Consider the following 27,533-nt stretch of genomic DNA (forward strand, 5'->3'; position numbering starts at 1 on the left):
TTCCCTTTTTGGCAGAACATTTTTTTGAATTTTGCACATTTTGCCATTTCAGAGTGAAAAAGTTTGAGATTTGTTCTCAGATTCAAATTGTCAAAAAAAAAAAAAAAGAAAAAACACAAACCCCTGTTTTTTAAATGTAAACCACAAAATATTAAGCTTTAAAACGAAGAGATTGTAATCATGTGTGAAATGGTGGTTGGACTAGATCGGAGGATCTTTGCTGTCCCTGACGACTTTATGATTTTATGATATATAAGAATCTGGGATACTTGCTGAAAGTAATTCATTTAAGGCACACTTTGCATGTAGATAATTTTGTTTGCATGAAATGTTGCATGAGTTTAAAAAATTCTTTGGATAGTACTATTTTATTATAAATTGGAGGGTTTGGGGATTTCTTAATATTGTCCCTCTCCAGAACTGATTCTGTAGTTCCTTTTTTAAAGGAAACCTTTTTAATTTTCTGTACGTAACCTCAAGTGCAAGATCACGTTATTAGTCACTCACTCATTCATTCATTTATTCAACATAAATTTATTTAAATGTTTTTTAGGTGATGGACACTGTTCCAAGTGCTTATAATGGATTAGTCAATAAAATATTATTCTGTGTAACAGCTACATCAACCCTTGGTTTATTTGGAAACTTTTCTTCCTTTAAAGTCAAGATTTTAGTACCTTTCTTTGAATGAATATGCCAGTCTTTTTTGAATTTAAACTTACTGTTTTAGTTTTGACTTAGGCCTAGCATTTTACTTCATTTAAACTATATATTGAAATTTGGTCTTCTGGAAAGTCAGGATAGAATTTTGTCACTTTGCCCAGTTTTCCTTTGTTGTTAATTTTGTTTCAGAGTTTCTGAAGAATGATATTTAAAGAGCATTAGGTTAATTTATTGATACAGCACAATTAATATTGAGTCTGTTAGTTCTATAATACTTCTAGTTCCAGGGAACCCTTAAACTCACTTCAGTCTCCAAATTTCTAGAACAAATCACAAAATAATTGGCTGTATACAGCATATTATATGTTTAAGTTTCATTATTGATCTTTATAGATGGAAGGGAACTTTTTATTATGGATCAGATTATCCTTTGATTTTAAATTTGGACTATAAAGCTAATAAGCAAGACAGATTTACTTTATGTGAAACTTAAGCATCATACCCATCTTTGGTTAATAAAGTTTCCCTTATTTTGTAAACTTAAAAAAGACTCTAAATTTTGTCTTAGGAAATTAGTATTTCCCTTTAAATTATCACATATTTGATATCGTTGTGACACTTTTCTTCACAACTATTTTTTAATAGCTGTTATTTTTCTCCTGAGGTCTCTTAAATCTCAGAGTGAAAGTGGGTTTTTGTATGTGGGTATGTGTAAATAGTTGTTCTTTTTACTTAAAGAATACCATCAAACCTTTGTTTTTTCCCTCGTGATGAACTCTTTCAGTTTTATAAACTATTTTAAAAGGGAAAAAGAACCATTTTTTAAAATGACAGTACTTTGTAGAATCCATGATTTGATTTGATAGTAAACAGTATGATCATGCCTATGTTTACCCCACATCTCTCATAAATAGGCATAAAGTATTCTCAATTATAGTAAAATATCTCATACTTGTATAGAACACTGGAGACATGAATTAACAACTTCACTACAGATTTTCACTTAGTTTATTACATGCATCATGTTTCAGCAATTAATGGTGTTCGTGAGTATTCCACAATGAATTGGTAACTGCTAAAAATTGTTTGGTGCAGTCTCACCAACCAAAAGGTGTCTGAGGTTGATTTGTCAATAAAGTGAGGTGATTCGCTGGAATGACCATTATGTGTATTCCTTAATGAAAGCTTAGCTTAATAAATTACCACTGTTTGAAGATAAATGGCCTTGGAACAGCCATATGTTCAAACTTAATTAGGTTAATGAAGAAGAAATTATTTTATTCATATAGATATCTTACTATTTAAAATTAGCACTAACTTAGAAAGTACATTGTAGTTACCATGTGCAGAGTCAGAGTTCTATGTAAACTGAGGTGTATATTAGCCAATGACCAGCTAGAATACTGCTCTTACCCCTTAATCATTAATATTATTACATTATTCATCTTCATTGTTGTTTTTCTTTAATATTTTGGTATTCTCATATTTTGAAAGTCAACTTTTCTCAGTGTTCAAGTAAAACTTTCATTTATTCATGGTTACCTTAATTTATAGCCCCTTAAAAATTCTCTAGCAGCATTTTTTTTTTAATGTGATTCTATTTTCCCTCTTTTTTCTGAGACAGAGTCTCACTCTGTTGCACAAGCTGAGTGCTGTGGTGCAGTCATGGCTTAGTGCAGCCTGGACTTCCTGGGCTCAAGCAATTCTCCAGCCTCAGCCTCCCAAGTAGCTGGGACTACAGGTGCGTACCACCATGCCCGGCTAATTTTGGATTATTTGTAGAGACAGGGTCTCACTATGTTGCCCAGGTTGATCTTGAACTCCTGGACTCTCAAGTGGTCCTTTATCAAGCAGCATTTTAATATAAAAAATATATTTTTATCATCTGAAAATGTTTCTTTCAGTTTTAAGTGATTGTGTGGACTTCAAAGTGCCAGTATTCCATTGCTTAAAAAATTGACTCAGTTTCTTGGTAACAGGGGACTTAGTGAAATAGGAAAAAAGACCGTGATCAGCACCTACTGGAATATCTGTACTACAGGTTTTTACATTAAAGTAAATAGGTATCCATCTCCATAGCCATTCCAGGATCCATTAAGGCCTCACTGACCTTAAGAGACACTTTTCTTTGTGCGTGTTTAGGCATACTGTTTGCTAATTGAATGACTAGAAACCCCTGTGGCATCTTTCTTGTTATACACTGACAGCTTTGCCTTTCAGTTTTTTAATTTTGTTCTTATCATCATTACCTTTTTTTATTTTTAAGCCTCTTTAACTGAGTAATTCTTCTATTTTCATATAATGTTCCTAGGTAAAAGGGAATTTTTCTTCTTAGGTTTGGTTTTCCTGTGTCTCTCATCCACTTATCTTTCTGTGTGGCTTTAGTCATATTTATTGTCGTCATTATAATTTGTTTACTCTGGACATAGCATGCAGCTGAAGCTAATATGATTGTGTTATATATCATCTCTCTCTTCCTGTATTTTTAGCTATTGCTAATAAAATTTTAGTTATGTCATTTTAATTCTTTAACATTGTATAGCTCTTGTAAAATTCTCTATAATTATGTACTAGTTTAATCTTCGGTATATGCTTTCTGAACCAGGCAAGTATTATAACCATTTTAGAGGATCCATTATTTAGTTAAATGCCTTTTATCTAAAGGAAGTCACTGGTGAGACTTGATAAGATTCCTCATTCCAAAAGTTTATTGTTTTTGATTACTGAGTGCCTACAATGTGCTAGGTTTTGTTTTAGGTACTGAGACTACAGGTGGATACAAACCAGAGAACTCTGTGCCTGCCTGGACTTACATTCTAGTGAAGGGAGCAGGCGGTGAATAAACACACTTGCAAAAATATAGAGTGAAGCATACAATATGTTAGATCTTGGTATGTGCCATGGAGGAAAATAAAACAGGGAAAGGGACTACAGAATTTTCAGGGACATGTTTGGGATTTTAAATGTGGTAGTCAGGGAAGGCGTCAATGAAAAGGTGTTATTTCATCTTTAAGCCCTGTGTCCATGCTGCTCTTGCTGAAATAAGTGCCATTTTTGCTCTGTTTGCACAAATGCCTAAGCCATCTCTTACTGAAACTAGCCTGATTGTTTTAGAAGTACAGGTATTTTATTTTGTTTTTCTCTTCCTAAGTGTAATGACTGGGAATATTTAGAATCCAGGGCTTTTTTTTTTTTTTTTTTTTTTTTTTTTTTTTTTTTTTTTTTGGCGTCTAGAGTTTTTGTATACTTCCTGTTTTGATAATTGTATAGAACATATACAGTTGCCAAAGTGAAGAGTTATTGCGTTACACAATATGTGGATTGACCTTTATGTGAGAGTGTGTAACCAGCCATCAGAATGTCAACTTCCTGCTTGATCTGACTATCCAAAGACTTCAATTTCCAGTCATTGGCCAGTGCTGATGTGGAATACCACTCGGTGTGTCATGGCATATGTAACAAAAGGTTGGGAAGTTATCTCTTTCTAAAAGTGTTTTGTGTCTTTCAAATGTAAATCATACATCATTTAGTTAACAATCTAAATATTAAGTACAATCAAAATAGATAAAAATATTTTTTATTCTGTAAGTAACTAGTTTATAAAGTAAACTCATTGGAGTACATAATGTGACTTTGTAAAAATAATTGTTATATAATCCTGTGTTCACACTCTGAATGAAATTTGGAAGTCCATTTACATAGATCAGGTAAGAATAGAATAGATGGTTAGTTTTTAAGTAGTTACCTCTTCTTCCCTTTAAAAGTTTAGTGGTATTCCTGGCTGATATATTTCTATGATTTTCCAATATATCTATCTCCAATTTCAGTTTTCTATTTTTTATTATAGGTGCAATATATTTCTGTTATACAACTATAGACTTATAGTTGTGTGACCATGGGCAACTTATTTAAACTCTCTAAGCCTCAATTTCTTCATCTGTAAATCAGCATAATAATAGTGCCATCTAAATGGGTTGTTATTGAATGAGATAATGTTTTTAAAACAGGTAGCATAGCAGTTAGACTATAGGAGGCACTAAAAAATAGTTATTTTTATTTCCAATGATAATATAATACTAAATATACAATAATAATGAAGAGAAATATATTACCAATATTTTTTATTTTATTTTATTTTATTTTATTTTATTTTATTTTATTATTATTTTTTTTTTTTTGAGACGGAGTCTCGCTCTGTCGCCCAGGCTGGAGTGCGGTGGCCGGATCTCAGCTCACTGCAAGCTCCGCCTCCCGGGTTCCCGCCATTCTCCTGCCTCAGCCTCCCGAGTAGCTGGGACTACAGGCGCCGCCACCTCGCCCGGCGAGTTTTTTGTATTTTTAGTAGAGACGGGGTTTCACCGTGTTAGCCAGGATGGTCTCGATCTCCTGACCTAGTGATCCACTCGTCTCGGCCTCTCAAAGTGCTGGGATTACAGGCTTGAGCCACCGCGCCCGGCCAACCAATATTTTTTATATTTTTGTATTTAAATTACTATCATGTCTTGTCCCATCCACCTAATATATAATTGTTAATCTCTACCGAATATTTTAATTTTGTGTTAAAATTGTTTTTTACACCTATAATTCTATAGTAACCATTTAATACTTTATAACAGCCAATTGTTTGTTTTTCATTTATGTGTATGCCTGATCAAAAGACATTTCTTTATTATTTAATTTTATTTAATTACAGGTAGATGCCACTGAGAGTGAACCAAAGAGTTTTATCTTTATGAGTGAGGATGCTTTGACAAACCCACAGAAACTGATGGTTTTAATTCATGGTAGTGGTGTTGTCAGGGCAGGGCAGTGGGCTAGAAGACTTATTATAAATGAAGACCTCGACAGTGGCACACAGATACCATTTATTAAAAGAGCTGTGGCTGTAAGTACAATTTCCTGGGTTTTTTCTTTTTTTCTTTTTATTTTTTTGGCATTTTATAGTACTGTTTTATTATATGATTTTGTTTCTTCAAAAAGTATATCCTAAGCATAATCTTATCTCCAGGTTGTTATTATTTATTTTACTTGTATGAAAAATTATTCTGCATTATTTTGAGTTACAAAAGAAAAACAAAGTAGCATCTTGAGCATACAGAGATTTAAATAACGTATTTTGAGTGAATTATTTTTCTAAAATATTTTTAATCCTGTGAAATGTCAGTTAAACTATCAAATGTTTATCAACATTATTGAAAATACTTCTGACAAAAATATCATGACTGCTTTTGTAACCCTTTGCCTACCTAATTTGGTAAAGTTAGAAACTAAAGGAGATCTGCTGCTTTGAATTAATCTCATATTATTTAAAGGAAGAGTTGGAATAACTAAATTTTTTTTTTAGAGCCCGCAAATAAAATGCTTTAGGCATGAGATGCAGACGTACAGAATGGCAAAATGTAATCCTTAATGAATATTTTATTCTTATTTGCATTCAAACTTTTTAGAAACTTCTTTTTTTAAATTGTATTCAAGATTTCATGCAATAGTGAAATGTTTTTGTGACATAATATTGGCATATTTTAATGTTTGGCTGCTTTTGTTTTATTATTGCATTCATAAGTTCTATAGTGAACAGCCCAATTTTGCAAAGTAAGAATTTCTTTCATGTGAGTAGTTTTTTTTTTTTTTTAGAAAAACATAAACTGATATCTTGTATAAAAGACTTTTGTAAAAAGTAAAGGAATATATGTGTCCATGTTGGCTTTATTTGTTTTATTTATAAGAATTATTACATTTTTGTAATTAAAATTGGAAAGGATTTCTTTAATACGCTAATGGTTACAAAAGTCAAAGGTAACATGTTCTCTATTCTGTAAGTCAGAAATGATAATATGAAGGCTCAGTCCAGCTCCTAAAGAACATTTTGGTTAATAGATTTTGAAACTGTTAAAATGCTGAAAGTAGAATTTCTTAAGTTAACTATATGTTTGTTTGTTTGTTTTCCACTTTTCATGGATAGGCAAAGAATGCAAAGATATTACTTTTGATCTGATTGCTTATTTCGATAGTGTGTATTTTAGTAGAATTGAAGTAACTAAAATAAATTGAAGTTTAGACTAAGTTAACTCACATAAAATATTATGTTTAAACTGTTTCGGATTTCAGGTTTTAAATAGTTAAATGAACTTTCTCTCTGACACATTTGTTTGTAGTTAGAACAGGTCCTGTCTGTGTATTTTCGGAAGAACATTATATGTAAAATGTGTTCACAATTTGATGATTATTTGAAAATATAACTTAGTAAAGAAAATCAGATGCTTTCAACGTGCCAGTGCTAGGTGAAATATTTTATGTAGTTATATTGTCTCTGCTATAGATCACCTAAACCTTTCCTATTCTGGAATATTTTATTGTTGTGTAAGGATTTTGAGGGGAAAGTCTATATGGAAAACCATGCCAAACATGTTTCTTTGAACAAACTTTCTATTGATATCCCAAACAGGAGGGAGGAAGTTTGTCAGTGACATTACAATAGTAAGTCGTTTTGTTCTTATAAGCAGGAATAGTGTTTTGGGAATAACAACATTTCACCGTCTTGAATTTTTTCTTCTTAAAAAAAAATGGCAATTCATGATTCCTTGAAAAGAAGCAACTGATTTCTAAGCATGCAGCACACAGAAATTTTAGTTTATATATTTAATTCTCTTTATTTTTTTGAAAAAATGAATGTGAACAGTATTATGGTAATTTTCTTCATGGTGATTTAGAAACAGATCACTTTTAAATCTGGATAAAGTGATTTTACTAGTTTGGCTTTACCTTTTCATAGTGTTTTCTTGAAGGGTTTTGCTCTGTGGGTGGGGAGGGGTTGGTTGAGGGAAGGATGATGGTATTTTAAGATGCAGTCAGAGGAAGACTAATAAACAGGGAATAAGAAGCTGTCCCATTCTTACTTTTTTTTTTTTTTTTTAAATCAGGTTAGCTCTGCTTTTGTTTTTATTTGTTTGAACTTTTTCTAAAGCTTTATTTAAAGAAAGATTTCCAAAATTTTCAAAAAGTTAGAACCTCTGGTCTATTTTTCATGGTCTGTGGGTTTTCATATCACAACTGAAGTAAATTCTGATATTTTGGGGGCCACACAATACTACCTTTACTCAGTGTTATTAATACTATTTCCTTATATTCCCTGCAGATTTTTGGTATAAGATTGAAATTCCTAAAATTGGATTCCTATCATTGTAAGGTTGAAACTTTTTTTTCAATAGTAGAGCCCTGTCTAAGTGGACTAGTTTGTGAACAGTATTAAGTTTAAATCTGTGAAGCCACTTAGGTTGAAAGGAGGGCATGGTGAATATTGGAACCACTCCCACAACAGCCCCTGAGATTTCTTCGCCAAATGCCCCAGGGCTGCACAAGTCATAGTTTGAAAATCATAGGTATTCTAATCCTTGCATTTTAGATTCTTCAGGACTTTATTATCAAAAGTGTATTAAGAGTTCATGTTGGAGGAATGGTGCATATCAGATAAATCCCCACAAGTGCTTCTGAGGTTGCCATTGCTAATATTCTTGATAGCCTTCATTGCATAATATGTTACCTGGAGTAAGAAACAGTATTTCACATAGCCAAGTACCAATTATTCAGCCTCTGATTGTGCAGCTTTAGAATTAGTCATATTTGTTTCTTCGTTGATGACTTTTACTCACATACACCTTTTTAGGCATTTTCACTGGTCTCTAAAAAGGGGTAAAAAGCAGGCAACTCTATTCATGCCCAAGAGTCAGTGGTAGGAGCAGCTATTGATGTGGTCCAGTCCCAGAGTGAGGACAGGGGCCTGGCCCACTGTGACCCAGCTTCCATAGCAACCCGGGCCGGGCAGTCTCACACGTCTGAAGGTTTATTTATATTTCTCACGCTCTAGCTCTAAGGGGAAATGTAGAACTTGATGGCAGTTGTATTTATGAAAACAAGGATTGAGAAGTTATAGAAACTATTTTGTAATAAAATCAGTAAAAAAGTAAAGTTTAAATTACAAAAGATACTTTCAAAATACTGTCTGTAAGTGATTTAGGTATTAATTTTAATAATTTCATGAGAAGTCTGATTATTTCACTAGGATAACATTTTCCCTAATTTCTCATAGATGGATTATTCAGAAGAATCTGCTATGTCCATAATTACTTAGATTATAATACTCATGCTGTTATTTCTGAGGTTTAAAAATTAATGCTATTTTTATTAATGTAATTTATACAGTTTGGCTTCCATAACATGGTGGACTGGGCTTATTAATATGAACTTCTCCCATTAAACACTCATAAAAACAATGAATAAAATGTAACAAAAATACTAAATACCTAGTTGTATGTGAATGTTCAAAACACAGAGGAGGAGGAGAGTGGAGGCAGAGGAAGATGGCTAAATAGAAGCCTTCACCAAATGTCCTCACTGCAAGAACACCAAATTAAACAGCTATCCACACAGAAAAAAGCACCTTCATAAAAAACAAAAATCAGGTGAGCAGTCACAGTATCTGGTTTTAACAGTATATCACTGAAAAAGGCACCGAAGAGGGTGGGAAAGATACTCTTGAATCACTGAAGCCACCCCTCCCTTGTGTCCTGGCAGCAGCAGCATGGTGTGGAGAGAGAATCTGTGCATTTGGGGGAGGGAGAGCACAGTGACTGTGGGACTCTGCATTGGAACTCAGTGCTACCCTGTCGCAGCAGAAGGCAACACCAGGCAGATCTCAGTTGACACCCATGGAGGGAGTATTTAGACTGGCCCTACCCAGAGAGGAATTGCCCATCCTAGCAATTGAAACCTGAGTTCCAGCAAGCCTCACCACCATGAGCCAAAGTGCTCTGGGGTGCTGAATAAACTTGAAAGGTGGTGTAGGCCATAAAGACTGCAATTCTTGGGCAAGTACTGATGCTGTGCTGTGCTGTGCTGTGCTTAGAGGCAGTAGACTTAGCAAGCAAGCAAGCAAGCAAGCAAGCAATCAACTGAGATACCAGCCAGGGCAGCTAGGAGAGTCCTTGTGCACCCCTCCCCAAACCCAGGCAACACAGCTCGCAGCCAGGAGATACTCCTTCCCTCTGCTTGCGGTGCTTGAGGAGAAAAGAGGAAAGGGTAAAGAAGGCTTCGTCTTGCAACTTGGATACCAGATGAACCACAGTAAGATAGGACACTGGGCAAAGTCCTGAGGCTCCTATTCCAGACACTAGATTCCAGACAACATTTCTGGATGCATCCTGGGCTAGGAGGGAACCCACTGCCTTGGAGGGAAGAACCCAGTCATTGCAGGATTCATCACCTTCTGACTAAAGAGCCCATGGGCCCTAAATAACCACCAGTGATACCAGGGAGTATGTCATGTGTCTTGGGTGAGACTCTGAGATGTGCGGCTTCAGGTGAGAGCCAGTACATTCCCAGCTGTGGTGGCACTGGTGAAAGATTCCTTCTGTTTGAGAAAAGCAGGGGGAAAAATAAAGGGGACTTCATCTTGCACCTTAGGTACTAGCTCGGCCATAGTGGTATAGAGCACCAACAGCCCTCTTAGGGTCCTTGATTCTAGGCCTTGACTCTTGGGCAGTATTTCTGGACCTACTGTGGGCTAGAAGGGAGCCCACTGCCATCACAGGAGAGTCCTAGGACTGGTGGTGTTCACAAGTGGACTGAAGAGCCCTTGGATATTGAGTGATTGTTGGCAGGAGCCAGACTGTACTTGCCACAGGTGTGAGGTAGTTGTGGCCACTGGAAGAAACTGCTGCTTGTGGAAAGGGGAGGGGAGAGTGGCAAGGACTTTGTCTTGTGACTCGGGTGCTCAGCCACAGCAAAATAGAAAACTGGGTAGGTTCCTAAAGTATCTGACTCTATACCCTGACTCTCTGACAGTGTCTCTGGAACCGCCCAGGGCTGGGGGGAACTTACTGCTCTAAAGGGAGGGATACAAGCCTGACCGGTTGTAGAACCATAGGACCTTGAGTGGACACAGGTGGTAGCTAGACACTGGTTACTGCAGGCCATGGGTGACATGTAGTACCATACTGACTTCAGGTCTGACCCAGTGCAGTGCCACTGGTGGCAACCACAGGGTACTTGTGTCACCCTTTCCCCAGCTCGGACAGCTCTGCACAAAGGGAGAGACTCTGGGAGAAAGTAAGACAAGAGTTTCTGCCTGGTAATCCAGAGACTTCTTCCAGATCTTATCCAAAACCAACAAGGCAGTACCTCTACCAGTATGCCAGAGCCATAGCATACGAGGCTTCTGGTGACCACTAATCCAGATATGGCTGCAGGGACTAAAAACATTTAACACAATACCCAAGTGCCTTTGGATATGGAAAGCCTTCCCAGGAAGTAAGTGTACCAAAAAGCCTAGATTGCAAAGATTACAAGAAATACATAACTCATCAATGCCCAGATACTGACAAACATCCACAGGCATCAAGACTATCCAGGAAAACATGACCTTGCCAGATGAACTAAATAATGCACCAGAGACCAATCCTGGCAAAACAGAGATATATGATCTTTCAGAGAGAGAATTCAAAATAGCTATGTTAAGGACACTTAAATAAACTCAAGCTAACACAGAGAAGGAATTCAGACTTCTATCAGATAAATTTAACAAAGAGATTGAAATAATAAAAAAAAGAACCTAGCAGAAATTCTGGAGTTGCAAAATGCAGTTGAAAGACTGAAGAATGTATGTTTTTTAATAGCTGAATTGATCAAGAAGAAGAAAGAATTAGTGAGCTTCAAGACAAGCTATTTATAAGGACAAAATAATATAAAAGAATGAAATATGCCCAGAAGCCTCTAGAAAAATGCCTCAAAAGGGCAAATCTAAGAGTTATTGACCATAAGAGGTAGTAGAGAGAAGTAAAGGTAGAAAGTTTATTCAAAACGAAAGTAACAGAGAACTTCTGAGACCTAGAGACAGATATTAATATCTATAACTTTATAAGAAAGTTATCAAACTCCAAGCAGATTTAACCCAAGGAAGAATACATCAAGACATTTAATAAATTCCCAAAGGTCAAGGATAAAGAAATGATTCTAAAAGCAGCAAGAGAAACAGATAATATACAATGGAGCTCCAGTACTTCTGGCAGGACACTTTTCAGTTGAAACCTTACAGGCCAGGGGAGACTGGCATGATAAAGTGCTGATAGTAAAAAAAAAAACCTTCTACCCTAGAATAGTATATCTGGTGAAAATATTCTTCAAACACAAAGGAGAGAGAAATAACAACCCTCCCAGACAAACAAAAGCTGAGTGATTTTATCAACACCAGACCTGTTCTACAAGAAATGCTAAAGGAAGTCGTTCAATCTGAAAGAAAAGGAACTTAATGAGCAATAAGAAATCATCTGAAAGTACAAAACTTACTAGCAATATTAAGTATACAGGAAAACAGAATAACACTGTGATTGTGGTTTGTAAACTATAAATATTGTGAGCTGAAAGATGAAATGATCAAAAATAATAACTACAACAACTTTTCAAGACACAGTGTACTAAGATATAAGTAGAAACAGCAAAAAGATAAAAAGCAGGAAGATAAGATTAAACGGCAGAACTTTTATTAGTTTTCTCTTTGCTTTTTTGCCTGTTTATTTATACGTGTCAATATTAAGTTGTCATCAGTTTAAAATATTGAGTTTTATATTATTTGCAAGTCTCATGGTAACCTCAAATTAAAAAATACAAGATGACACATAAAATAAAAAGCAAGAAATTAAAACATACCACCAGAGAAAATCACCTTCACTAAAAGGAAGATAAGAAGGAAGAGAAGACCATAAAACAACCAGAAAACAAATAACAAAATGGCAGGAGTAAGTCCCTATTAATAATAACATTGAATATAAATGAACTAAATACTCCAATCAAAAGATGATACAGTGGTTGAATGGATTTAAAAATAAGGCCCAGTGATCTGTTGCCTATAAGAAACACTTCAACTATAAAGACACAGAGAGACTGAAAATAAAGAAATGCAGAAAGATGTTCCATGCCAGTGGAAACCAAAAAAGAGCAGGATTAGCTATAGTTATGTCAGACAAAATAGATTCTAAGACAAAAAACTATATTGAAAAGAAAATACGGTCATTATATAATTAAATAGAGTTAATTCAGCAGGAGGATATAACAATTGTTAATATACATGTCCGCAACACTGGAGCACCTAGATGTGTGAAGCAAATATTAATAGAGCCAAAAGAGAGAGACCCCAGTACAATAATAGCTGGAGATTTTAGCATCCTACTTTCGCTATTGGACAGATCATCCAGAAAGCAAATCACCAAATAAATATTGGATTTAATGTGCACTATAGATGAAATGGAACTAATAGATATTTACAGAAAATTTCATCCAATGGCTACAGAATATACATTCTTTTCCTCAGCCCATGGATGATTCTCAAAGATAGACCAAATATTAGGCCACAAAACGAGTCTTAGAAAATTCAAAAAATTGAAATTATATCAAGTATCCTCTCTGACCATGATGGCTTAAAACTAGAAATCAATAACAAGAGAGGTTTGGAAACTTTACAGATAGCACAGAAATTAAACAGTATACTCCCAAATGATCAGTGGGTTAATGAAGAAATTAAGAAGGAAATTAAAAAATTTCTAGAAACAATTGATAATGGAAACACAACATACCAAAACCTATGGTATGAGTAAAAGCAGTACCAGGAGGAAAGTTTATGGCTATAAGCACCTATATCAGAAATGTAGAAAAATATCACATAAACAACTTAATGATGCATCTGAATTAACTAGAAAAGTTAAAGAGCAAACCAAACCCAAAATTAGTACAAGAAAAGAAAAAAGTAAAGATAAGAGCAGAAATAAATGAAGGTAAATTGAAGAAAAGAATACAAAAGATCAATAAAATGAACTTGTTATTTTGAAAATATAAACAACATCAAACAACATTCCGTGAGAGTAAGAGAAAAGGAGAAATGATTCTAATAAATTCAGAGGCCAAAAAAAGAGACATTACAACTGATACCACGGAAGTTCAAAGTATCATTAGAGCTTACTATGATCAACTATATGCCAATAAATTGGAAAACATAAAAGAAATGGATAAATCCCTAGATACATAAAATCTACCAAGACTGAACCATAAGGAAATTGAAAACTTGAACATAGCAACAACAAATAATGAGTTTGAAGCTGTCAGAAGTCAGCAAAGAAAGGCCCAGTACTGGATGCCTTCATTTATGCATTTTGTCAAACATTTTAAGAAGACCTGATTCCTGTCCTAGCTATTCTGAAAAATAGAGGAGTATGGAATACTTCCAAACTCGTTCTACAAGACCAATATTACCCTGACACCAAAACAAGACGAAGACACATTAAAAAAACACACACACACACACAAAATACTACAGGCCAGTAATCCTGATGAACGGGATGTAAAATTCTCAACAACAAACTAGCAAGCCAAATTTAACAACATTTTAAAAAGATCATTCATCATGACCAAGTGGGATTTATCCCAGGGATGCTAGGATGGTTTAACATATGCAAATCAAATGTGATATATCAGCAAAATGAAGGTCAGAATACTTATAATCATTTCAATTGATGCTCAAAAAGTACTTCTTAGAGTTCGTCATTTCTTTATAATAACCCATCAAAAAAAACTGGGTATAGATAGAACATACCTTTATATATACAGTATAAATACCATGTATTACAAACCCATAGCTAGTATCATACAGAATAGAAAATGTCTGAAAGCCTTTGCTCTAAGATCTGGAACACAATAGGATGCCCACTTTCATTACTGTGTATTGGAAGTCCTAGCGAAATAAGTCAGACAAAAGAAAGAAAGGGCTTCCACGTTGGAAAAGAAGAAGTCAAATTATCCTTGTAGGCAAATACGAACTTATATTTGGAAAAACCTGAAGACTCCACCAAAAACTATTAATTAGAACTGGTAAACAAATTCAGTAAAGTTGTAGGATACAAAATCAACATACAAAAATCAGTAGCATATGTATATGCCAACAGTGAATAATCTGAAAAAGAAATCCAAAAGTAATCCCATTTACAAAAGCTACACATAAAATTGAATATCTAGGAGTTTAATGTAATCAAAGAAGTGAAAGATCTCTGCTATGAAAACTATAAAACATGGATGCAAGAAACTGAAGGGTACACAAAATAATGGAAAGATATTACATATTCATGGATTAGAAGAAACAGTATTGCTAAAGTGTCCATAGTATCCAAAGCAATCTACAAATGCAGTGCAATCCCTATCAAAATACCAGTGACATTCTTCACAAAAATAGAAAGAATCATAAAATTTATATGGAACCACAAAACACCCACAGTAGCCAGAGCTGTTCTGAGCAAAAAGAACCACACCGGAAGAATCACATTACCTGACTTTTATAGTTATATCATAGAGCTATAGTAACCAAAATAGCATGGTGATGGCATAAAAACAGACACATCAACCAATGGAACAGAATGGAGAACCCAGAAATACATACATACATCTACAGTGAACTTATTTTTTATAAAGTTGCCAAGAATATATACAGTGGAAAAAGGAAAGTCTGTCAATAAATTGTGCTGGGAAAACTGGCTATCCATATCCAGAAGAATGAAACTAGACCCCTATCTCTCGCCATATACAAAAATCAAATAAAAATGGATTTAAAAAATTTAAGACCTCAAACTATGAAACTACTACAAGAAAACATTTAAGAAACTCTTCAGGACATTGGACTGGGAAAATATTTCTTAATTATTACCCCATAAGCACAGGCAACCAAAGCGGAAATGGACAGACGGGATCACCTCAAGTCAAAAAGTTTCTGCCCAACAAAATAAATAATCAAGTGGAGAGACAACCCACGGAATGGGAAATAATATTTGCAAACTATCCATTGGACAAAGGACTAATAACCAGAATATATAAGGAGCTCAAACAACTCAATAAGGAAAAAGAATCTGATAATCCAATTTTAAAATGTATAAAAGATCTTAATAGACTTTTCTCAGAAGGAGACATGCAGATGTCAAACAGGCATATGATAAGGCACCCAACATCATTGATCATCAGAGAAATGCAAATCAAAACTACAGTAACATGTCATCTCACCCCAGTTAAAATGGCTTTTATTTTTATTTATATACTATTAGTATTTATTTTATTTTATTTATTATTTATTTATTTATTTGTTTATTTATTTATTTATTTATTTTTGAGACGGAGTCACACTCTGTCGCCCAGGCTGGAGTGCTGTGACATGATCTCGGCTCACTGCAACCTCCACCTCCTGGGTTCAAGCCTCCCGAGTAGGTGGGATTACAGGCATGCACCAACATGCCGGGTTAATTTTTTGTATTTTTAGTAGAGACAGGGTTTGACCATGTTGGCCAGGCTAGTCTCGAACTCCTGACCTTGTGATCTGTCCACCTCAGCCTCCCAAAGTGCTGGGATTACAGCGAGCCACCGTGCCCCATGTATTTCATTTTATTTATTTTATTTTTGAGATGGAGTCTTGCTGTGTCACCCAGGCTGCAGTGCAATGGCACAAGCTTGGCTCACTGCAACCTTCACCTCCTGTGTTCACGCGATTCTCGTGCCTCAGCCTCCCACGTAGTTGGGATTACAGGTGTGCACCACCACACCTCGCTAATTTTTGAATTTTTTGTAGAGATGAGGTTTCACCATGTTGGCCAGCTGGTCTCGAACTCCTGACCTCAAGTGATCCACCCACCAAAATGGCTTTTATTTAAAAGTTAGGCAGTAACAAATGCTGGTGAGGATGTGGAGAAAAGGAAACCTTTGTACACTGTTGGTGGAAAGGTAAATTAGTATAATGACTATGGAGAACAGTTTGAAGGTTAACATTGAGAGGTGGGAGCTAAAACTAAGAGCCCTGGATATAGGTAAGACCCTGGAAGTTGCCACCTTTGTAATAAAAGGATGAACAGTGGGAAGAATCAGGTCACTGCTTAGAGGTGAAACGTTTGCAGCCAGGCTTTGTGGCTAGTGCCTGTAATGCCAGCTACTTAAGAGGCTTAGATGGGAAGATCACTTTAGCACAAGAGTTTGAGGATGCAGGGAGCTAAGATCGTGTGACTGCACCCGACCTGGGTGACAGAGTGAGACCTCATCTCTAAAATAAAAAACAAAAAGTAATTCTTAAAAGGAGGTTTCTTTGCTAAAGGTACCAAGTAGGGTAAATAAACAACTTCTCTTCGGAAATAGGAGACCCAGACCCTAACCCGCAAGTGGATTTGGATTTGCAGTTTGAATTTAGATGACACACTTAGTGTGAAAATCTTAAACACTGTAATTAATATTAAAATGAATTCTGGACCAATGAAACCTTTGGGGCACCTGGCAGAAGCAATCGTAATACTGCCATATAGGAACACTTTACAACCTAGAATAAATCCCTACTGAAGATGAATTCAGTCAGAAACTACAAATTATATGAAGAAATGATTCATCACAAGAAAAGTTAGATCATGAAACTATCATAGTTCAAAAGAGAATTAGTAAATTGAAAGCTATAGTTAAGGAAGATAGTATACAGAATATAGCACAGAGGAAATGAGAAAAAATATGATAGATTAAAAAGTCATGGAAAATAGAATAACATAATATTCTTCTATCAGATGTTTCAGAGAAACAACAGAAAAAAATAGGAGAAAAGCATGTATTAGTGGTTGAATGTCTTTGAGACTAAAAACATAAATCATGTTGTTGAAGAAGTATGGCATATCTAAGGTAAGATAAATGAAAATAAATGCACATTTAAATATATTAGAATAAAACTGTGATTCATGCATATAATTTTAAAAATCAAGTAAATCCAAGATGTAGTATCAAAATGTGTTATCTTTTCCTAATCCTTCCCTACCTGTTAATCCTGTTCCTTAGATGTAATCATTTTCAATACATTTTGGTTTTATTTATACTCATTGTATACATATTTTAAAATTACAGTGCTGTCTTTTGATTTATCATTCACTTTCTGTTATGGTAGAATCAGTAATCAAGCTTTACAGTACTACTACAACCTTAATATTGCTAATGGCTGATCCAGATAGATAATATGTTTGCTTTTCATTTTTGATACAATGTATTTGTTTTCATGGAATTAATAATTTTCTAGTTTTTAATTTTTTCTGTATTATTAATTCAGATCTCCATTGGTCTCAATTTTTGACGTGATTAAACTTATCAGATAATCTCATAGTTTCATGTTCTTCCTCTGGAGTACTGTCTTTTGAAACTGTGTGGACTCTGTTTCAATCTTGACTGGTCCCTTTCTAAGCCTGCTTACTTATGTATTATCCTGGGTTTCCCTTTAGTTTTTCTCTTGTCTTTGAACTTCTGTTTCCTGTATCTAATGATCCGTGCTTTCTTGATATATGCCCTCATTTTGTTGGAGCCATCAAACGGAAGATAAGTTTTTGAACCATTGCATTTCTGAAAAATGCCTTCAGTCTACTTGTTCACTTTATTTTAAAGATTCAAAAGACATAGAATTCCAGGTAGAAAATATTTTTATTGAAATTTGAAGGATTTGTTTCGTTGTCTTCTAGTTTCCAGTGTTTTCATTTGCAAGTCTTGAAACCATTTGGCCTTAAATCCTTTTGTTCCACTCTATGTAAGCTCTGATGTTTAGAAGTGAATCATACTGCTTTTAAGAAATTTCCTGAGTCCTGGTGTTTTGTTTCATTATTTGTTTCATTGTTTGGCACTTGGTGATTTCTTCCCATTTATATTGTTCACTTGTGATCCTTAGTTTTGGGAAACTTTTTTGTATTGTTTCTTGATAATTTTACACTTCTCTATTTAGCTCTTATGTGGTTTTGAGTTACTGGAATGAGTCTTTATCATATCCATTCTTTCTTATTTTTATTCTATATTTCCAGTCATTTCTGGGAGATTGCCTACTTTTTCTTTTAACCATTCCATAGAATTTTTAAAGTTTTTCAATCATATTTTGAAATGGAGCTCTTTTTTAAAATCATTATGCAGATTTCTGATTAGTACACCTGATTTGAGCTTTGTGTCTCTCTTCTATGCTTTAATGTCCCACAGTCTAGTCCTTCTATAAATTACATTTCTTTTTTTTTTTTTTTTTGAGACGGAATCTTGCTCTGTCGCCCAGACTGTAGTGCAGTGGTGCGATCTCAGCTCACTTCAACCTCCACCTCCCGGGTTCAAGCAATTCTGCCTGCCTCAGCCTCTCAAGGATTACAGGCACCTGCCACCATGCCTGGCTAATTTTTGTATATTTAATAGAGGCAGGGTTTCACCATGGTGGCCAGGCTGGTCTTGAATTCCCGACCTCAGGTCATCCATCTACCTCAGCCTCTCGAAGTCCTGGGATGACGGGTGTGAGCCACTGCGACTGGCCTATGGATTGCATTTCTGCAAAGGAAAAATCTCTTGTCTCTTACAGTGTTGACCACACATGTCAGATTATGACCTGGTTTTTGGTTTTCTGGTGTCTTTTTTTTGGAGAGTGGGGTAACTGTACCTTACTTGAACTTACAGCTAAAGCCCCTGTTTTTAGCATCATGGCCTACCCTTACATTCCAAGATTTTCCAAGAGAACTGGTGCCCCAATTTTTGAGTATTTCTGGACTTCTATGGGTGAGTTGGCTTACTTTTAGTCATTTTCTCCCTCTGGAGGCACTGAAGTTTGAATTTGTGCTGTAATGCCAAGCCAGTACCTACTCCTTCATCAGCTTAGTCTTCTACAAATATATACAGAGGTGACATCTGTATCCTCCATTTTCTCTTCTACCATTTGTTTTGTCCTGATGTGTGAATACCACCCCTCTTTTTTCGTTTTCATCTCTTTCTGTCTTTCATTCTTTTGTTCTTTCATTCTTCTCTTCTTCCCATTCTTTCCTTCCTTTTCTTCCTCCTCCCTTCCCCTTTTGTCCCCTCCCCTCCTCTCCCGTCCTCACCCCTCCCCTCCCCTCCCCTCTCCTGCCCTCTCCTCTCCTCTTTTCTTTTTGTGAGGCAGAGTGTCACACAGGCTGGAGTTCAGTGGCATGATCATGGCTCACTGTAGCCTTGACCTCCTGGGCTCAGGTGGTCCTCCCACCTCATCCTGCTGAGTACTTGAGAGTGTAGGCACACTTTTATTTATTTATTTATTTTGGTGAGATGGGGCCCTGCTATGTTGGCCAGACTGGTCTCAAACTCCTGAGCTCAAGCAATCATCCTGCATCAGCCTTCCAAAGTGCTGGGATTACAGGTGTGAGCCACCATGTCTGGCTTTTCTTTTTCTTCAATGAGATTTTAGTGACATTTGTGGCAGGAATAGAGATAATCAAAAGAATTCAGTGTAGCATTTTAATTAAATATTTTTTTAACCTGGCCATTCCAGTGACAGGTAGTTTACTTTACAACTTGTATCTTTTTAAAACAAATAATGTTTGTAAGCCTCAAAGATAATCTCCTTATGTAGCAATATTCATCACACTAGAAAATTTTAGGATCTTCTACTAGAAATTATTAAAATTATAATGAAACTAAAGACTACCTAAACTGTTACTTGACTATGATGTAAATTGAATGCTTTGAAAGTTGAGTTAGAGTTTTTTACTTTCTAAATCATGTCTCTTTTTATAAGCTGTGGCTTAACTTTTCTATTCTGGCCGTTGACTTTTTGATTTTTTTCATTTCATTTTGAATTTCCCTCCCTTTTTTGATGAATAAATTTGAAAAGCTGATTGAATACAGGATTAAGAATTCTTTTCACAGCCTGGAGCCATTATAGATGGTTATCTAGAATATGGTGTGACATTTTTCAGTAATTTCAGTAATAAACTTTTAGTTAACACCTTCTTAACTACAGCCCTCAACTCTCAGTCTTCAAAGTAAATACTGCAAGATCTTTCTATTTCAACATAAGTATTTGACAAACTTGATGACAGGAATATTTTAACAGGGTTATAATGGATACCTATACCTAGTAGATAATAATAAGAAAAGTACTATATTAATATCAAACATGGTTATTCTTAAGAACAGTAATGCCATCTAGCTGCTCATGAGAAATTATTTAATATTTATGTAGTCTAAACAGAGTATAGAGTATGGCAAAAGATTCTTGTTTAAGGGCTCAGAGAAAAAAATATGAAAATTACTTGGCACTTTTAAATATACCTTTGTTCAAATGACTTACAGACTTTGATGCTTTTTTTGATAGTCATTGAAAGTATTTGTGAAAATTAAAGAAATACTTATTAAAACAAGGCACCATTTTTCAACATATCAGATTGGAAAATTATAAATTACCTGGTAATAAATTGATAACATCATGTTTAAATATTAGTGAAAATGTAAATTGGAGTAATCATTTTAGATGGCAGGTTAGTAATATCTTCCAAAATTTAACGTGTATACTAATCTTTGACCTTAAATTTCATTTATAAGAATGTACATCAGAGCAGTGTACAAAGTATACATAGGGATGCTCATAACAGCAATTCATAATAACACAAAAAGTTCTAACCACCTAAACATCCATCCAACATAGGAAACTATTTGATTTAATGATGGCATACTCATATCATAGAAGACTGTAGTTATTAAAAATACCAAGTTGTATGTGCATGTATGTATGTTCATAATTCTGGAACGATGTCTAAGAGTTAGCAGATAAAAACAGAAAGATGAGCTAATTTGTTTAAAAAGTACGCTTATACATGTGTACATCTACATCTACATACATACATGGATACACATTAATGTTCCTGGAAGTTTATGCAAGAAACCACAAAGTTTCTTCTTTTAGATTTCATTTTCAATTTTTCTCTTTGTTTTATTTTTTCTTTGAGTAGGTTTTACCTTTATATTTAAAAAGATATTACTTTTATAATTAAAATAGTTTAAATAGTCATGAAATATGATTATCGTGATCTTGTAGTTATTGACTTAACTATTTCTAAGTGAACTTAACGTGTAATAAATGTTTGAGTATAAAACTCCAAGCAACTCCTTTGAATGATTATTGAGTTTTTCTTTTTCCCTTAAAGAGTGGTTGAATTTAAGCCACTGAAATTTATATTTCAAAGAAAAGTTTTGTTAATAAACACAATTTTTTTCTTTTTTGAAATGTAAGACTTCTAAATGATAAATTGAAACCAAGATCACTAATTCTAAATTTTAAAAGTAAACTTTGAGAGAAAATATAAATTAAAGAAAATATGTTTTTACATTAGAGACTTCATAAAAGATTGTTGAAGCCAAAAATTCCAGAAAAGGTTAAAAGCTTAGCACATTACTGAACTGACAAGGTATATGAGGCCACCCAACCCCATGCCAGCAAAGAAAACAATGAGATGACAGCTCTAGTGTTTGGAGAGAGGTTGTTAACGACAGCTTATTCCTTTATGATTTCAACTCTTGACAGAAGACAGGTCTGCTTGTTGCATCATGGCAGATATATCATTACCTTCTGGCCCTGTCATGACTGAATGGGGTAGAGGGGGGAGAAACTATGTTCAGTTTTGAAAATCCAATTACCTTCTAGAATTTTGGTCACTGTTTCTGAGATAGATATGATAAGCCATTCTGTAATAGCTGTTTGCATCTCGATTATCTCTAGTACTGAACTAATTAACTAATAAAGGATACGCTTAAGTTCTTTCTATGGTCAAGTGAAGAATAATCTGTAATAGTATAGAGCACTTTGATATTCTGACATCATCCTAAGAAAAATGTTACAAGGTCTCTTATGCCTAATATCTATCTATTCCTCTACCTGTGTCTGTACCTGGTTTCAAATAATTTTCACAGCCAACCTAGCTCTTTTCACTAAAAAGAGGAAAGACACTGAATTTTAAAACAATTAGATATTATTTTTACATGAAAAATATTGGTTAAAATTATAATTTGGCCTTTGTATTTTTCAATGACATGCATATTTGAATTCTGTTTTTTCTTGACTACCTAAGAAGTGACTCTGGAGACTTAGAAAGAGAAAGAAAGGGTGTAGGTTTTTGAAAGTATGTCAAAAGCCTTGGGGTTTGTGTATGATCGGAATTTCAATGGAGGATGAAATGAGTTTAAATGCATAGAAGGCGAACATAAAAATCTTGTTTAATTTCTGTCATGTTGTTCTTTTTTGAGTCACTCTGATGTCTTTTTCAAATCTGCTTTTCTCTTGAGCTTTGTGCTACCATATCCATGATCTGGATTTTTTTTTATCCTTTTTATTTTGCCTTAAATGTCGATCCCTTCTCTATGGTCCTTCCTTTAATCAACTGAAGCAATCTGAATTGCTGAATCAGAGCTGTTTTGGGAGTGAGAGAGTGTGTAACATTGTGCAGGGTGAGATTTTCTGGGTAGAAGGTAACACCTCCTGCAGTTATAATCAATGCTTTGGACACTTTCAAGGAACGGAGAAGCCGTGACTTGCTCCAGGGTTAAACTTTTAATATAACTTCCCTAGAGAAAAGTGTCATCAATAAATGGATAATTAGTTGACAATTCTTGAGTAGTCTAGGTTTAAATTCAAAACATTAAAGATAGGTCAGGATTGTATTTCTCACTGTACTTGTGGTTTCTGGTGGTTTTAGCCTTTATATTTTTATATTAAACATTATTTTAAAAACTCATTTATTTCCATTAGTTATCAGCTTATCCCCTGAGTTTCTTTAATTTGAGAAGAACTAAAGTAGAAAGAATGTTAGCTTTTAGAGTAGAAAATAGTCTAAACTTGAAATAACTGAGACACTAAGCTGTAAAGTTGGTAATTTGTTTATGAAAGTATAGTTTACACTGTAGGCTTAAATTAACAAGACAGATTAAATGTATTTATATAATCAGTAAAATAAGATATTTTAAAGAAAATAATGTCATGTGAACTTTAGAGTAAATAATAGCGTCCACAGGAATTGCTCAATATGCTTCTGATATTATTTTCTTCTGATATTCTGATATTGTTTGATTTTATTCAACTGTTTAATTGATATAATTAAAAGGAATTTTAAAAATATTAATTTCACTATAAATTGCCTATTTCAATACATATTAGAAATTCAAACTAATACCTAATTATAAGTTAAAGATTTAATATGAAAGAGACATATCTACTAATTATTTATTTACAATGTGACATCCTTAAATTAAGACAGAATTTCAACAGTGGTTCCTGGATAGTAACATAACAGTATTTTACTTTTTTATCCAGAATGTATAATCTTTTGTTTTTCTGACAGAAAATAAATCATGACTAAAATTTGTAGTGAAGTGTGAGAATTAGTAGAATACAATTGGTATACTTCGCCTATTTTAGAATCATGTACTTTCGTATTTTAAAATGAATACCCTATTACCGGTTTACTCCAAATGTAAACTTAACTTGTAACCTTGTACTAATAAGTATGCATTCAGATGTCAACAATCTTAAAATATGTTTTGTTGCTTTGTGTTTATAATTCTTATTGGAAAGATGGTACCATGTTTATGAAATGGCTGTGCAGGAATGAGTATGCCTCAGGAAGATTGAACCTTTTGGAAGAAGACTAGTTAATAATGAAGAGCATAGATAGTGTGTTAGGTATATACACTCTGCGTTTAAAAAAACTGATATAGTTTCAAGGCCATTCACATTTGACTTTATAAGATCATAAGATTTAATCCATATTAGGTTAGGACTGCCATGTAGAAATGGTATAGCATAGCAAACTATTACATTTTGTTACCTAGAGTGTAACTTATGATGAATGTACATGCTATAACTTAAATTCTCAATGAAAATAAGTTAGTTCACAATTTGTTATTTTATAAATGAAAACTACAGAATAAAATATTAATGGCACTGAAGAAAATTAACATTTGTAAGAAGGTCTCATTTGGCTTTTTATTTCCGCAGTAATACAGTGGTAATAATAAGTGATATAAATATTTCTCCAAAAGAAACTTATTTTAAAAATTTGGGAAAAACTGTTAAGTAGGCCATACAGTTTTGCTTTTCCTTTTGATAATGAAAGCCATTCCTTTTGTAATAATTTTCAGTTCTCCCATATTTCATAGTGGTACTGAGGTTTAGCCATTTTAAAATAATTCTTTTATATTCTTATCTTTATGGTTATATATGTAGATTGAAACCTTAGTTTAGAAAAAAGGACACAACTTAAGATATGAAATTATATCTTTATGCATTTATGTATTTCTATTATGGTGCAGTGTGAACATAGGGTGTTAAATAACAGTAATAAGGATCAATTTATTTATTAATTATTAAAATACTTATTTGGAAACATTCATGATTACACACATATACACAAACGTACATGCCTACATGCATGCAAATATGTGTATATGTTAAAATTCCCAATTGGTAACCTTGTGGGTTTGATATTCAAAAAAAAAAAAAAAAAACATTATTTGAAAGACTTGCCAATTCTGTTGGGGAATAAGTACTTGCTTATTCATACCATGAGCTGCATATTTGAATAAAATTATCTTTTCTTACAATGAATTGGTCTTGAAAATATTTAAGAGAACATTTATCCAGAGAAGCAGATGCCAAGAATATTTTTAAACTTTCTTAAGGAAAGTTTAATGTACTTCTTAGTATGCATTTTCTGATAGTAAAAAATTGTCTTTTCATTAAACTTTTCGGGCACAATTACTTGGTATTGTAATGGCTTAAAAAGGTATTGCCTTTTTGAACCGTGTGTGTTGTTTGTGATCAAAACTTAAAGAAGTTAAATTCTTCTGTCAGAACAAACTTAAGGTATTGGTAATTGCCTTTTTTCCTGGAAATTAACAAATTATAACATCAAAGCTTCTATAGCAAGGTATGTAGTAGGTCATTTGCTGCTTGCAGGCATTTTCTCTCTCTCCAGGATGCATTTGTTTAGTTTCTCTCACTTTCTGCCTGTGGCACTGTATGGTGAAATTCAGACTTGCCCTTTCCCTCCATGGAATCTCTTGAGTGGAGGATAACTTATACAAAATTAATAAATGGTGTTGCTTTTTCATGCTTGCTTATCCAAGGCAATTTGCAGCGTTCACTTTAGACAAAAAAATTGGGTTGCGTAGGAAGCACTTAACAATATATTAAATTTAAAGCTATGAGTTGGTTTTAAAAATAAAATGTATTTTGAGATAGTCAATACTACATAAACAATTAAAATAGTGACCCAATAGTTTCTCAGTACTCTTCTATTTACTATTTTGGTGTAATAAAATCAGAAAATTTAATCTTGAAATGAAAAACTGGCATAGTATTTGTTTTTTATGTTTAAATTAAAGGAATTAGTTCATTTAACCAGAGAGGCAGTTTGCTTATTTGAATTTGCCTATTAGATATTTAATTTTTACTCTTCAAGTAAATTATTTGCTTAAGCATTCTGTTGTAACACATTTCAGAAACAATTTTCTTAGGTGAGAGAAAAATTGGCATGAATGGTGTTAATCTGTTGTATTTTTCATGATGCTCAAATCTGTAGAAATGTCACAGAGCAGTGGAATTTAAGATTACTTTTGAGAAGAGACTACATTTGGCCCTCTGTTTCCATGGGTTTTGCATCTGTGGGTTCCACAACCATGGATTATCCAACCATGGGTTAAAAATACTCAAAAAAATTTTTTTTTTTAATGAAAGGTTGCGTCTGTACTAAATATATACAGACTTTTTTCCTTGTCATTATTCCCTAAACAATATAGTATAACAACTGTTTACATTGTTTTGGGTATTATAAGTAACATAGAGATGATTTAAAGAATACAGAAGGATGTGTGTAGGCTATATGTAAATACTACACCATTTTATATAAGGCAATTGAGCATCCATTGATTTTGATATCTGTAGAGGGTCATGGAAACAATTCCCCGTGGATATTGAGGGATACTTGCATACACACACACACACACACACACACACACACACACACACACAGAAAATTATATGTATACCCCATGGATATTGAGGGATGACACACTCTCTCTCTCTTTTTTTTTTGAGACGGAGTGTCCCTCTGTCATGAGGCTGGAGTGCAATGGTGCAATCTCGGCTCACTGCAACCTCTGCCTCCCAGGTTCAAGCAATTCTCCTGCCTCAGCCTCCTGAGTAGCTGGAACTACAGGCGCACGTCACCATGCCCTGCTGATTTGTGTGTGTGTGTGTATTTTTTTTTTTTTTTAGTAGAGACGGGGTTTCACCATGTTGGCCAGAATGGTCTCAATCTCTTAACCTTGTGATCTACCCACCTCGGCATCCCAAAGTATTGGGATTACAGGTATGAGCCACCACGGCCAGCCCACACACACACTGTCTGTCTCTTTCTCTCTAAACCTCCTCCTCCCCCACACACACAGACACAGGCACACATATACACAATTGGATATTCCCTTTGTTTTTTAATCCCTGAGAACCTTTTATGTTATCTTTGCTTATATTAAACCTTTATAATGTAAAAAATGTATCAGTTGAGTGGTTAAGACTATTTCCAAATTGACATTTTGGGACTGAAAATAAACACAACAACTGGTGATCACTTGTTCTATATAGTTTTGATTAAAACATAGTCAATACTGGGTATATTAAAATTTTTGTTTCCCAAAGTGACATTTCTCTTTTGCAGCTTCTGAAAACAGAACGCATAGGTAGAATTATGGTCATAAAAAGGTTTAAAAGAAAGAATATAATTATGATCCAAAGTATTCATCTTTTTTTATAGTATGCAATATATAGTAATCGTATATTAATTACCACTTGGCAGTGGCCATACTCAATAATTATACTTTTTTGTTTACTTCTAAATAACATTAATTATTATTTGCAAATTAATTTTTATCGCTGAAAAATTGCTATTGATAACTGTATTCAGACATTTTCTGAGAATAAAATTTACTGGTTGATGGTATAACAAATTTTTTCTTGA

The 27,533-nt window shown here is 34.2% G+C and overlaps 1 protein-coding gene across 20 annotated transcripts in view; it reads left to right on the plus strand.

Moving 5' to 3' along the window:
- ARB2A (ARB2 cotranscriptional regulator A) overlaps window positions 1-27,533 on the plus strand; it is a 481,527-nt gene that overhangs the window by 138,558 nt on the left and 315,436 nt on the right. For all 20 annotated transcript variants that reach the window (XM_073014612.1, XM_073014598.1, XM_073014605.1 and 17 more), the window contains one exon: window positions 5,357-5,548. In XM_073014612.1, coding sequence (XP_072870713.1) covers window positions 5,357-5,548 — 192 coding nt within the window. The remainder of the gene's footprint in view (window positions 1-5,356; window positions 5,549-27,533) is intronic.

Source organism: Chlorocebus sabaeus, chromosome 4 (assembly GCF_047675955.1).
Source record: "Chlorocebus sabaeus isolate Y175 chromosome 4, mChlSab1.0.hap1, whole genome shotgun sequence".
Lineage (NCBI taxonomy): Eukaryota > Metazoa > Chordata > Mammalia > Primates > Cercopithecidae > Chlorocebus > Chlorocebus sabaeus.